We start from the raw sequence: 15,000 nt of genomic DNA, 5'->3' as shown, positions 1-15,000 counted from the left end.
ACATACTTATCGAAATAACTGAACTGCGGGGGCTGCTGTCTGTCTGTCTGTGTGCAAATGGCTTCCAGATTCGTAACAATACAACAGGCGCACCGAGACAAGACACAATAACATAAAACATGACAAATCCGGTTCAACAAAACTCAGCTTTATGAGGTGTAAAAGAGGAGCTCAGAGCTTCAACACACATGCAGTAAACACCTGAATCAGAAGCAATAATAATGGAATCTTAAGCAATGTTCAAAATATAACATTAAATTTATAAATTGTTCCTCGGTAATTAATCAACTGATAATCATAAACCGATAAGACAGGCAGACGGACAAGAAGCAATTGCTTAACCCAGCTTTTTGCATCGCGTGCATGGGGTAACAATATATTTGTTGTGAGACTAATTGTAGTACGAAGTTCTTGAAGGTGGAAGAAGAGGCAAACACGAGTACTGCACAGTACAATCTCTTGGCATCCTTTCTAAAACAATGCGACATTGCCTTTGTGTGCATTTTCCCCCTTTTTTTTCCAGATTGTGTGAAAGTAACCATTGGTTTGTCCCACAGATTGAGTGAAATGTCCCACACACACAACATGGTGCAAAATTATTCTCTGTAATGACAATAATGGGGCACAAAGGGATCCACTGGATGTTGAAGGCTTGTATTATATGCTTTAAAATGTGTAATAAAGTTAGAGTACTGAAAATCTATCTCAACCAAATAATTCACCGAGGGGTGTTTGTTTGTGTGTTTGCCGCACTACTCCCACTACAGTTCTGGACCGATTACATCCAGGATTGCTACATAGGATCAGCATGACCCCAATTAGTGTATTGGGGTGTTTTATCTCTGTAGGTGGTCTTGGTGGGGTGAGGGGAAGGGGCAGACGCAAATTCTCTATGTCAATGTGTATCGTGTAGCGCCGCCTCCAGGTGGTGGAGCGTATTACAAGTTTCCAACATTTACAGTCCTGTATTCTCCTACCTATGTTTTTCCTGTGCAGTGCTTTGAATTATAAGCAGGAGGTATGTATGGTTTTTCTTCATCCATGTAACCCAGGTGATTATTTTACTTTGGGGAGCAAATGAGGTAGTTGTCAGTTTCCGATACACCGCTCAAATAAAGGTACGTGTCAGAAGAATGTGTTGCATGTTTGGAACAAGATCACCTGTAGTGAGTGCACAGTACTCTGCTGGTGTGGTATAACTTGTCGAACCCTTTGGTGTTGTCAGATAATATTATAAAAAGCAATGCCACATGTTTTTTTGATTTTTTTTACAAGGGGTGACATTACATCGTTGTCACCCGGTATGTCTGTTTTATTAATTGTTAAGTTGAACAAAGTCGATGCTCATCCATCACTATATATCTGCTAAGCAGACAGCAGTTGGTTCTTTCCATTGATATGATATGGAGTAATTATCTCCAGCACCTGTGTTCAAATGTTTCGATCTTTTTCTGTCGGCAACATGAATCGGCCAAGGTTTTCATGCTGTTGTTGTAAGAGGGAAAACTTGCGTCTTAACAAGTGTGATATTTGCGGCCTTACTTAACACTTCAATCTTTGTTTCAAATGTTGAAAGGAAATGCTTTTGCCATTCTGTTCCATCATCTGATTATTTCTATCGTGCCATCACACTTGTTTGTAATGACTCTCAGATTGAATTATTCTGCAATTTTGACTTCTCCACTTGTCTGAATAGTTATATTCCCCTGTATTTGATTTATAATCATCACTTTAGTTTTGCTAAAATTTCAGAAATTTTATTTTATTTAAAAAAAAAAAAAACTTTTTCCAGTCAAACCCATAACTCTCGATAGCACTTCCTGCTAGCAAAGTTGTATCATCAAGTTACTCAATTTCTTTCCTTCTATGGAAATCCCCCCCACATTGTGATTGAGAATAGTGACCATCGTAATTCGTTCCACAAATGTGGATGAAGTGTATCCCCGTTGAACACTTTGTCCAACACCAAAGGAATCACCATCTCCCCACATAGTTCTGACAACTGACTCGATGTTCATACAGCGTCGTCGTCAATTTAACCAGGTTTCTGGAAACACATTCCAATTAAGATATTGTACAGATTTTTGTGTTGTATGCAATTAATAAATGCTTTTGACTAGTCAAAAGATTACAAGTTGCTTGATTTGCACCATCTGCTTTATTTTTAATTCCCTCTTTATGACGGACCCAGATGCGTCTATTTCAAAGTATTAAAGAGTTGGGGATTGACGTTTGTTATTAATAGTATTAAATTAAATGATTCATAGTAAATATCATCATTGAAAACTTCCTCTGTACATTCACAAGCCCCAGATATGTCCTTACCGTCAGTGCTCAGAAGCATCCAAAACCAGATACGGTGTCCTCTCTACCCAATACATCCAGCTCCCATGTAAATGTAGCTGGCACAAGCTTGGCGTATTTTCACGTTGTGAAGATGTCCTTTGCTGAATAGTTGGTTACCATGACGAGGTGATGATGCACAGTATCGTTAGAAAGCTAAGAAAGTTCTCCAAGTCCTTCCTCGCAGATACTTTTCCAAGTATTTTACCTTCTTTTTGAAGCTTTGCAAGCCATTTAAAGCAGAAATCTTTATCTAGCAAACACAATATACTTTATGATGCACCGAACACCACCATTTCTCGGGGTTTCTGTGCATGCGTGCGGAGCAATCTGGGGTGGATGTCATTTTGAAAGTCTCCTTTTAGACAAGTGGTTTTCATTGACTGAATGAAAGAACATTCTGGATTTGGAAGATCTTTCTTTGAGATACGATTTTGGCCAAGATGTATTGGAATCAGGGACTTCTCATCTTGGAAAGAGCTGAGAACCATGTCAGTCGGAGCATGATGATGTTTCAAGTCAGGATGGAATAAATTGTGAATTTACAGTGAATTAAGGCTCATATCTGAAGAGTTTATACCTACATCCCAATAAAGCCAAAGATATTAGAGTACACCAGTGAAGTTTAACATTAATTGGAAGAACATCCTTCAGTAGTAGTGGTGATGTACCATCGTCATAGCTAGTTGAAAGCATGATGAGTTTGTATAACAGCACCAGGGTTCAAGCCTTGCCTCAAACTTTTATTCATCTCATAGGTTTACTGCCCTTTATGACAATGAGACCCTAAACCCACAAGGACGGATCTCATCTGAAATGAGAGCAATGAAAGGAATTTGCCACCCGAAGAAACCTTTGTTTCTTGGGCAGCTCAAATGTCATAATCTTTCTTCCACTTGTGCAACTGAAGAACATGACAAGCACATAAATGACTTCAATAGCTCAGCGATTTGTATTCAAGAACAGAGACTAGTTCACCAACTATTGGACTCAGATATTCAAAACACCATAATTGGAAGATCCATCTTGTTTACAGCTTCTGCCACACGTAGTCGAATAGGAGCAGCAATTGGTGGAGTTGGAATAATCGTCAAATCGTCCTTACTCAACAACCTCATATCAATCACCAAAATATCAGATCAGATTGCATGAGCAATATTGAAAGGGAACCCTAAAACATATGTTGTATCATGCTACTCTCCAACCAATGTCAGTGCTGTATCAAGCGTGGAGTTCTACGAAAGCTGAAAATGGATAGTGTCATCGATCCCGAAACATTTTTGTCTTAAGCTTGGAGGGGATTTTAATGCCCAGGTGTCAAACGGTTTTTCTTACCATAGCTCCACCAAAAGAAATGGATAGTTCCTTCTTGATTTCATTCATCAGCATGACCTTTTAATAACTAATATTCTCCTTCAAAAACCCAAATCAAGACTCTGGCCATTCTGTGCGCCAAACAAAACTACATCTCAAATTGATTTCCTCCTATGTCGTAAAAGATGGAGTGACAGCATCATGGATTTTCAAGCTCACTCTTCATCAGACCCGATTGGCTCAGATTACAGAATCGTTTGTGCAAAGATAAGACGTGGTGTTTAATCAAAAAATAAAACACGAAAAGGTCCAGACTTCATTGGGATATTACCTCTACCAAACCTTGCATAGCCTCCCAAATTGAAAATCAAATTTCGACTGAATGGGATATATTGGAAAGAAATCAGTCATGCACATATAAAGATTTCGTTGATATATGTAATAAAGTTGGTTTGACGACAGTGGCACCACAAAAACATGTTAGAATGAGTGTTCAAGGAACTGCTGAAGTAAACGCTGCCTGTGATGCTGTCCTCAACGCACAACCTGAGACTGTATCGACAACACAAGCTGCATTATGTGATATGTTCGATGAAGCCCAGGGAAAGTGGTTTCACAATATTTTGGGGGGCTTTGACAAGGGGGAATCAATCAGTGCAAATAACACCTGGAACCTCGTGAAACATCATTCTGGAAAGAAATCTAAAACGGTTTTTATCCAAAGTAAGAATCGCTTAGATTCCTGGAAAACTCATTTCTAAAAACTGCTCTCTTCTGATAATACCAGCAATACCCAACAATCCAATCGATCCCAGTTTTTGAGGTCAACTCCAACATTACTGCTGGCATCTTTTCATCAGTAGAACTTGACACAGCAATGAAACAAATGAAACTTGGAAAAGCCCCCAGTCTTCATGGCATCCCAATCGAAGTCTGGTGACTTCCGAAGTTAAGAAAACATGTCTGAAGCATATTGTCTGAAACTTTCAGACATGTTGCTGAAATTATGCAACAAAACATACCTTGGAAAGTGCCCTCCAGAATGGGGGAAGGCAGGTACTGTAACAATACCCAAGAAAGGAAGTTTAACGCTTCCTAAAAACTACCGTAGAATAAGATTAACACAAACAGCAGCAAAAATTTACAAATCGCCTCCTTCTAACAGAATTTGCCCTATAAAAAAATATCCTACGCCCGAATCAAAATGGTTTTAGGCCCATTCGATCCACATCTTCTCAAATCCTTGCGCTCAGGCACATTATTGAGGAAGTACGCAACTACCAAAAAGAGGCTGCTGTTATCTTCATAGACTTCAGGAAAGCCTTCGACTCCATTGATGGGAAAAAAACTTTTTCAAATTTTACATGCATATGGCATCCCCGAGTCGATTGTGAAGGCCATACAAATTATGTTTAAAGATACCTCTGCAGTGGTATTAACTACTGAAGGAGAGACTGCACCTTTTCAAATTGACATTGGAATTCTTGAAGGTGACCTGCTTGCTCTTTACCTGTTTACCATTGTCTTGGAATATGCCTGAAGAACTGTGATTGAAGACTGGGATGGTTTATCTTTCTCCTGGCATCAAAGTAGCAGACATCCAGCCCAGCACATTTCTGACCTTGACTTTGCTGACGACATAGCGCTCCTTTCAGACATCTTAAGTGAAGTCAAATTCTTACTTCACAAGGTGGAAACTGCTGCTCAGTATATTGGGCTTATACTCAATGCTGAAAAGAAGCATATACATTGTCAATCCTTCGGCTGAGTGCGCTATATTTAGTCGCCGGAAGTCCGATAGAGTGAATGACTTTAAATACCTCGGCTCCCAAACCAACACGCAGCATGACTGAAAATGCAGAAAAGCTCAGGCTTGGGCAGCAGTTCACACCCTCCATAAGGTTTGGAGATCTCCAATTCGCAGACGGAGTAAGCCAAGGGTCTTCAAAACCAGTTGAGTCGATCCTTTTCTCTGGGTGTGAATCCTGGACCTTGACCCAAACGTTGGAGAAATCACTGGATGGTACCTACACCCGATTGCTTAGAAAAGTTTCGAACATTTCTTGGCAAGACCACATTACTAATAGTGATCTATGTGGTTGTTTGCCCCGATTATCTGCTATTGTGAGGGAACGCTGCTTTCGCATTGCTGGTCATGTGACGTGACATGAAGAACTTGCAAAGAAAGTTCTACTCTGGAGGCACGAAGAACCACGGAGAAGAGGTCGCCTCATCACTACCATGTAAGACATCATTGAGGACACCAGCTTGAGGGGCGTTGATTTAGTCGATGCTATGCCACATTGAAAATCCTGGAAAGATCGCATGATGCCATCATAAGTAGATGATATTAAAAAAGAAAAAAAAGCAGAACATGAGTAAACAATGGATAAGCAAGCACATATGGCACATGGGATTTGAACCTGGTGTTTGCAGTTTATGATTTGTCATTTAAAGTTTGCTTCCCTGCATCATGAGCCAGGAGGTCAAATGAAACGCAACAACCTAAGACCTCTTTCTTCAACCTTTCATCGAGAATAAGACCTTTTAAGCATCAGGTCATGTATGGAAGCATGCGCCGGAGCAGCGCGTCGCTGCAACCACTTTCCACAGGTATTCTGGGCGCCTCTGTCTGGCCATCGCCCCCAGGCAGATGACTGGCCGATCCCGATCTCCGTGAAATGCCGACCCACCTGCTGCAACCACGAGGCATGAAGCTGGCCCAATGACCTCCTCCACTCACAAGGCTCCCTCGCTGAGAGAGTCTGGTGAGCAGGATCAGCGTCAGGAAATCGAGCCACATGTCCATACAGCCACAGCTAAAACTCAAGGACTATACAGGTTACAAATCTCATCTGAGTCTCTCTCAGCAACCGCTTGTTGGACACAAAGTCCGACCAGCGATAGCCAAGGATTGTGGAGTGCCTTCAAAACGACCATCCTTGATGTTATCAGCGGATGTCTTGGAACCCACTGTCAGGTGAAGAAGAACTTTGCCTCCCAAAGGACACTGGATACCATTGACCAGTCACAGGCCCAATGGCAGAGCTGAGCTGTTCAGGGAGCTGAGGCGTAAAACTGCACATGCGCTGAGGGCGGACAAGGAGGCCTATGTGAGAGGAATCTGTGAAGGGGTAGAGCATCACCTGTGGTCAAGTGATTCTTGTCCTTCTTTCAGAGGTATTCAAAGAGACCTGGTACCAAATGATTTAAGTATCCATCTCAGCACCTTTGTCAGGGTCCAAGAATCACATCAGTAGAGCAAGACTGGAAGGACCAAGGACTTAATGATTCGGACTTTTGTCCTCCTGCATAGATAACAACAGAACCACACCCCATGATCCAGTGAATCCATGATTCCCAGGCCCAACACAGATGCCGATCGACCTCTGGTCCACAGCAATCGGAGACATGAATATCACTGTCAACGGAAGTGAATTTCTCCGTTACCTCGACATCCTTACCACAAACAGGTACAGACAAGACGGCAGCATCCAAGATGTCATTGAAAGCCTGGATCTTTATTTTGACCCAGGAAACCCATAATCCCAGCAGCTCCGACTTCTCATTCAGCGCGTTGAGGGCCCCCATAAGAATACAAAGAATCTCTACAAAGATGACTGCATCATCTGCGAAATCAAGGTCAGAGATCCTGACATTCTCAAACGATTCACCTCAACTTTATCTCTCCAACATCCTCTCCAGAATCCAGTCCAAACAAGAACTGAAAAGTGTGGGGCCAGTACACACCCCTGAGTAACTCCAGTAACAAGTGGAACTAAGTTAGAGATGGAACCAGCACACCTCACAGCACTCTCAGTGCCAGAGTATAGTGTAGAAATCAGATTGATCGATTTTGGCGGAACCTCACGAAGACCCAGAATTCTCCAGAGGGCATCCTGAGTCACTGAATCAAATGCTTTACGGAGATTAACATAAGCTGTGAGCAGTCCCTGCTGAAACTCGTGTCTGTTCGGTGAGGTCCCAAAGAGCAAGGATATGGTCAATCGTTGACCTCTTTGATGTAAAGTCCGACTGCTCTGGGTGCTGTTGCTCAAGCAAATGATGATGAAGCCTATCAATAATTATCCAAGCAAAGACCTTGCCCGGCACTGAGAGCAGCATCACCCCGCGGTAGTCGTTGCAGTGCTGGCGATCACCCTTCCCTTTCCAGAGAGAGACAAGGCCCCTCTTCCAGTCAGTTGGGATGATGCCTGTGTTCCAAACAGAGCACAGAACTGCATGCAATGACACAAGTACAGCATTTCCACCAGCCTTGAGAAGTTCAGCATGGATGCCACATGTCCCAGGAGTTTAACCCCTTTCAATTGATTCACCGCAGCTTGTGTTTACACAAGCAAAGATGGATCATAGTTGATTGGAAGGTCAGCAACAGGGATAGTGACACCCCTGACATCCAACTCAACAGCTTGTGGGTCAGCCTGGCCCAGTCTCTCAAAGTACCCGTCCCAGCACGCCTTCACTTCAGACTCACCACCCTCCGATGTAATCGCAGTACACCGAGGGATGGGCTTGGAGGAACGCAATATACGAATTCCTCCAAAAGTAGGAAAAGAATCACTTGAAAAGCATCAAAGGCGATGCTCGACCCCCTCACAGATTCCTCTAACATAGGCCTCCTTATCCACCGTCAGTGCACGTACAGTTTGACACCTCAGCTCCCTGAACAGCTCAACTCTGCCATTAAGCTTAGCCCTGCGACTCTGGTAAATGGTATCCAATGTACCCTTGGGAGACAAAGTTCTTCTTTGCCCGACGGTGGGTTCCAAGATATCTGCCAGCAACATCAAGGAGGGTCGTCTTGAATGCACTCTACAACTCTTCAAGATTCCCTGAAACACCCAAACCACCAAAATCCACGCTCAACCCACTCGCAAACTCCTCAGCTCCCCTCACAACACTGAGCTTGCGAACATCCAGCCTTGGCTGGGATGGAACCATTCTCCTGGATTTGAGGTGTAACTTCAGTTACAAGCCTGTTGTGGGTAGAGGAACTGAGCACTTTGGAAGACCCTGCAGTTCTGGAGTATCCTACAGCAACTATATTGTCAATGTCCTTTGCCACATCACCAGCATTGGACTACCAAGTCCAGCGATGAGGCTGTGGGTGTTGAAACCATGAACCAGCCACCTGGAGTGCACGACTTCTTCGAAAGTCAAGGAACTTTACACTATCCTGGTTCACAGTTCCAGACCCATGGGGACCAACATATATCTCATAACCATCTCCATCAGTGCCAGTTGATGTATTGAAACCCCCATAGCAAGAAGAGTATCTTGCCGAGGGCACTGATCAACCACAGACTCGAGCGCAGCATAGAATGCGTCCTTCACTGTGGGATCACTCACCTCAGTCGGAGCATATGCAGAGACCAGGGAAATGACACCCACAGAGGGAGGGACGAATCCTCAGTCTCATAATACGCTTGTTGACTAGTGTTACCTCAATTATCATGGGATTCAGCTTATTGGACACAACTACAGCAAGTCCTTGGTCATGATTGTCACCAGAGCGACCAGGCCAGAAGTAGGTGTAACCACCCGTCATGATCTCACCACTATCAGGTATCCAAACCTCAGTGAATGCTGCAATACCGATGTTCAAACGCTGGAACTCAAATGATAGCAAAGACAGGTGATCATCCTTAAGGATAGGACATTCTAGTCACCCACCGAAGGTGGGTTAACCTAAGGTTAAACCCAGGTTAACCCAAGGAGACTGCTGTCAGGTGCATGACACCTCATCACCACGCCAACACACACTACCGCATCCCGACCCAGGAAGGTTACCCCATACTTTTCCTGCTATCATCAAAGAATGGGGGTCCCGAAGGCTTTGCACCAATCCCGTAATCTTTTGAGCTGCCCTGTGCAGGGCAGCTGCATAGGAGGTACTCCCAAGGAGCGAGTTTTCAGTTTTCTTTGTGTTGTTTGTGTTTTACAGTGGCTCGAGTGGAAATCCTGCCACCAACCTCGGAGAAAAAGGTAACTCAACTGCAAAAGGACATCCACAGACAGTTGGGTACCAGATATGGATGGCCGTTGACTCACAAGGAGCGACTCCACCCTTTGACAGGTTTTTTTTTAATTCTGCTGGGTGTTCATGTCCACACACCCTCCTTACCAGGAAACCTGGTTGGGGGAGACGGTTTAGTCGCCGACAACGACAACTGAAAATACCAAAAAGAAGTCAGAAATTGGATGCCAAAAAAAGTGCATCTCTCAAGGCATTTAATAATAATAGAGGAAGAATAATGAAAATAATAATAACTAGAGGGGGAGCACTCGGTAGAGTGCAAAACCTCCGCCGCCAATACTGCTAGGTCACTCAAGTGAACCTGATATCCTATTCATTCAATTTGACGTCAACAGTGCTCACAGAGTTATAGTTTGCAACTTTCCCTTTTACTTTTAACTTTTACATACTCAATTCATTCGTCATAACTAGATTCCATGAGACAGAAATTGATTTTACGTGGGTATATCCACCTGAAGTTCCAAAATCAGCCGCAATTATAATTTTGGCATGTTTTTTTTTTGTTGGAAATCACTTATAACATGTAGAAATGCAAAAAAAAAAAAAATCGAAATTTTGTTGAAAAAAAAGTTGCAAAAATATTTTTTTCTCTAACATTTTTTTTTGAGGGGGGGGGGGGTTGGAAATCACTCAAAACATGTAGAAATGCAAAAAAAAAAACAAATATATTTTTCAAAATGGCCGCCATAGCGGCCATATTGGATTTTAGACCAAGTCCAAAATCTAATGGCATTATCCTTGGACCATACCTAATCCCCCCACCAAGTTTCGTCGAAATCCGTCGAGAAGTTTTTCCAAAATACTGTTCACAAACAAACAAACAAACAAACAGAAAGGGGTGAAAACAGTAACCTCCGATCTTCGATGGCGGAGGTTAATAACGGAGTAAGAAGAAGAAGAGGAAGAAGAAGAGAAGAATCACCAATTTTAATTTGAGTGGTGTGGTGCAAGACAGCACAAGGTATTGTAATGTCTCACATGAGAACTTTATGTTCTGTGAACTATTGTAGGTGGTTTGTTTATTTAAATTAAGAAACTATCAGTGAAAGATCAATGCACAGTAATGAAAACTTCTTGCACAGTACATGAGTAGTCTAAAATCCTTTGCAAAACTATAAGGGCACTCAGTAGAGCGCATAGCTGCACCACGCAATGCCTGATCCACGAGACGATATCGAGCCCAATACATTTTTGAAATATCATGCTGTATATCGTTTTTGGATTTTCCCTCAATGGTGAAGAATTACTTTTGAAATTAAATAATTATCGTATCCAGATTTGGAGCTTCACCAAAATCGCATCAATTCTTTACTGCCACACACTCAACTCATCCACCAAGTTTCGTCCAAATCCGTCCACAACTTTTTGATATATCCTGCTATATATCGGTTTAGCCCCATCTCTCAATGGTGAAGAATCACTTTTAAAATTCTAGTAACTGGATCAGGATCTGGATCTTCACAAGAATCTAATCAGTTTGTCCATGTCACACACTCAACCAGTCCACAAAATTTCATCTGGATCCAATCACAACTTCTTGAAATATCCTGCACACAAACAAACAAAACAGACAGAAAGGGGTGAAAACATAACCTCCTTCACCTTTGGTGGTGGAAGTAATTATAAACATGGTTTATACAGCAATGGAAGACCTAATTCCCAGGAGTTTTCAAAAACAAAAATATATTGTATTCCAGAAATTTTAATACACCTTTTTGTTGTACAAGTGATATTTGGTTTTCCAATGTCACTTGTACATACATTAAAAAAAGTCCAAGTTACTGCGTCTTTTGATTGAACAAATCAATATCGATGAATGTTTGAATAAAATTTGGGAAGACAGACAATAAATAAAAACAAAATACAAATGAAGTATAAATGCCTGTCCTGGAAGCTAAAAAAAAAAATCCGTGACTCACGAGTTAGACCAGTCATTTGCAATCACGTGCGACATTATGCTTTGGTGCTTGGCGCCTCTCACGTGACTCCGAAGCTTGCTTTGCCTCATATTCCAGATATCGAATATCTTCTCACAGACAATGTATCTAGCCTTGTGAATGGACTCCGTCACGAGGCAATCAGGGTAGTTCACATGACTCAGCCATGAGGAATAAAAAATAGCAAAGCTTTGACATTGTTAAATTCTCTTCCTTTCCCTTTACAATTGGCAATGTGCAAGCAAAGTTACTACTTCCTGCTGAATCGGGACTTTCCGTAAACACTTGCATAATTTATCCATGATGTGAGAAAAATAATTCAGATAGTTTTGGTAAATCCCTGTGGGAGTTAAAATTGGTAATGTACTCTTTCAGTGGAATTAACAATTCTGACTGGGGAGTAGTGTCGAAAGGGAGGGTTTGACACAGTAATGTGTCCCATTTCTCAAAGTCGTAATATTTGCTCGCTTTGGCTCACTCATATTTCTCCTTTTCAAACCGGAACCCATTACTTCGTCAAACACGACTTCCCTGTGGGGCTGGGCTTCGACTTCCTTTCATATGATCATTTCTTTCACCAAATTGAGTCATCAAATAGATATCCTATAAATATTTGTTTGTGTTTTATTTTTAGGAATAGCTTAATTTATTCATCAATTTTTTTAAAAAGGTGACGGTATCCCGTTAAAACCCCCAACCACATTTTTATAAATACTTATACTTTAAACCCATAATGTAATGTATTTATTCCATCACTCATCATATATCTTTTATCACCAAATGCTGTTAGAGCTTTCTTACAAACAGTCTCTAAGAATATTTCATGTTTATAATTTCGAACAAGATTCATCTCACTATAAACATCTTTTCTCTTCCATATACATTCAAGGTAATGTTGAAAGTTCATGGTCTATTTTAATACACTCTTCTTAAGACCTTTAAGTTTCTTTTCACATTTGAATTCATTTAACCCTCGAGTTAAGGATTTATAAGCATATGCCTTTGATCGAACACCTACAAATTACTTCGTATCTTTTCACTTAATTCAACTCGAAATTGACCAATAATCTTTTCATTCTTATTCGAAAAGAGCTGGTTATTCGGATCATAATAACTTGTATCATAAATATCTTAATCTTCTTTCATATCCTTATAAACGTCATATGTAGTTATCTCAAGTATGAAGCTATCTTTATCCAAAAAAGCAATAAAATATTCTCACAATATATTTTCTTGAGATTATTATAAATACTTTGAAAGATCGAAAACAGATGTTCCCACATAAACCGGTTTATCCATCTTTATACTCTCATTATTCAAATGAACAGCACAAAAATTATCTGTAAATATTTCGACACTTTTAAAGCTTGGTATATTTGTCAACTTCTCCACCTGCTCCCAAGTCGTAGCAAGTCTCACATTTTGTCTCTTATATTTTCCATTGTTTTAGCAACTATAGAATTCTTCATCAACTTGTAAAAGTCCTTCCCAAAATCATAATTAGCCTTTGTTCTCATCCTCGTTTATAATCAATATATTTACCTAACCAATGACTGACTAAACTTTAGTGCCCAATTTACCTTTTTAACTTTTAGTCTTGCTTCTATAAATTGCTTGATATTTCATTGATGTAAAACATACTTCTCTTTTTCAAACAATGTTGTTAGCAATTTCGTTGTAGGAATATATTGAAACGCATTTGAAGAACTGAAGAAATGTTGATAACCACCAAATAGCTCTTGATTGGGGATCTCTTTTCCATCTCCACAAGGAAGGTCTTTATGTTTGTTATGAAGTTTTCTAGGATAGTTTAAATCCACTTCAAAATAATACCCAAAATCCCGTTTATCTAAATCTTGACTTGTGGAGATTATATCATCGAATATATATTTGAACTCGTATTCTTTCACCCATTTAAAATTACCATCGGGTTGAGATTCATACATTTCCCCGCCATACAAGTTATAAGCATCAAAGTACATGAAGTAAGATATGAGCTTATCAGGTGAGAAGTATGAAAGATATTTATTATTTGCCTTCGCATATCTCTTTGAACAAAGTCGTGAAATTACTCCTCTTTTAGCCTTCTCAATCATCAAGAGCATATCTACATCACTGAGAAAATCAAGGGGTTGTTTTGTAATTTTTAACAGCACTCCAGGCTAGTCCAGATGTATAATAATGGACAGGATCAAGTCCATAGGAATCTTTGTTAAAACAAACTTCCCTAAAGGTCTCAAACACATCAGCTTGTAATAAAACAGCTATTAAATAAAGGTCATGATATTCACCCATATTCTTTGTCTCAAACTCTTTCCAAACTTGTTTTGCTCTTTCATATTCTTCACCCATAATATGACATCTTAAAAACTTGTTATAAAAACGCTTTTTAGGAGGAAGAATTGTTTCTTTAAATCTTTCAAAGGAATCCATATAACCAAATGGGTAAATGCACTTTTTAGTAAGAAGAGAAATGTCTTTACCCAAGTCCGTTTCAGTCCTAATTTGACTAGAAAGTATCGGAAGAGGAGATGTTTGAAACCAAAGAATTTAGAGGGCTTGTCATAAATTTATGAGAGTTAAGAAATCTAATTATTGTATTTCCATCCATTTCACGAGTATAAACCTGTTTTGTAAATGAGATGTAATTTTGATCTGCATGAGGAATTGCTGTTATCTTTCCAGGAGTCTTACTTAGTTCTTTGATGAAGAGATGCATCCCATAATGACAATTATTATGAAGCAATGCAGGTATGAATGTAGGGATTCTATAATTAAGATTACAATTATTATGAGCTGCTCCTCGAAATTTCCCCGTTATATGACTATGACCTCCAACCCTATTTATCAGATTTTACCAAAGCCTCTGAGCATACATGACAAATCCTTGCTTCTTCATATTCTTTCTCTTCACTAGGAGATAAGTCAAGAGGTTTATTTGTTCTTGACGTAATTTTAGTTCGCTTAATACAATCATCTTCAATCCTTTTAACAAATTCATCTGCAGCATCAAGTCCTCTATACAACTCCAACTTATCATATTTACTTATGACAGATGATTAATGTAATAACAAAACCAACAAGGATTATGCTTTTGATATCTTAAAAAATATTCAAATCAGCATATATTACAAATGGGTGTTTTATACATTTATTTGTTTCATTAAATACAACTTTCTCTCCTGGCTATTGCACCTCAACAACTGCTGCCTTATGATTAGAACAATACTTTAAATGTTTATCAAGTCTTTGTTGAGATCGAAAGATATTTAGACATCTCTTACAAGGATATGATTTATGCTTTGATTTATAAATTGACTACTTACCAATCTCGAAAAGTTTTTGATA

The 15,000-nt window shown here is 40.1% G+C and overlaps 1 protein-coding gene across 1 annotated transcript in view; it reads left to right on the top strand.

Annotated features, from left to right (window-relative positions):
• Positions 1–4,142: 4,142 nt before the first annotated feature.
• The window catches only part of LOC147029002 (uncharacterized), a gene marked incomplete at its 3' end in the record, with an annotated part of 25,337 nt that continues 14,479 nt past the window's right edge, over positions 4,143–15,000 (top strand). Inside the window, exons 1-2 of the mRNA XM_085876573.1 lie at positions 4,143–4,380; positions 7,022–7,130. Of these exons, the coding sequence (XP_085732699.1) occupies positions 4,143–4,380; positions 7,022–7,130 (347 nt within the window). The remainder of the gene's footprint in view (positions 4,381–7,021; positions 7,131–15,000) is intronic.

The sequence above is a fragment of the Eptatretus burgeri genome, chromosome 4 (genome assembly GCF_056783735.1).
Source record: "Eptatretus burgeri isolate ZD-2024b chromosome 4, Ebu_testis_v1, whole genome shotgun sequence".
NCBI lineage: Eukaryota > Metazoa > Chordata > Myxini > Myxiniformes > Myxinidae > Eptatretus > Eptatretus burgeri.
Note: the sequence above shows the minus strand (reverse complement) of the source record. Positions and strands in the feature narration are given on the sequence as shown.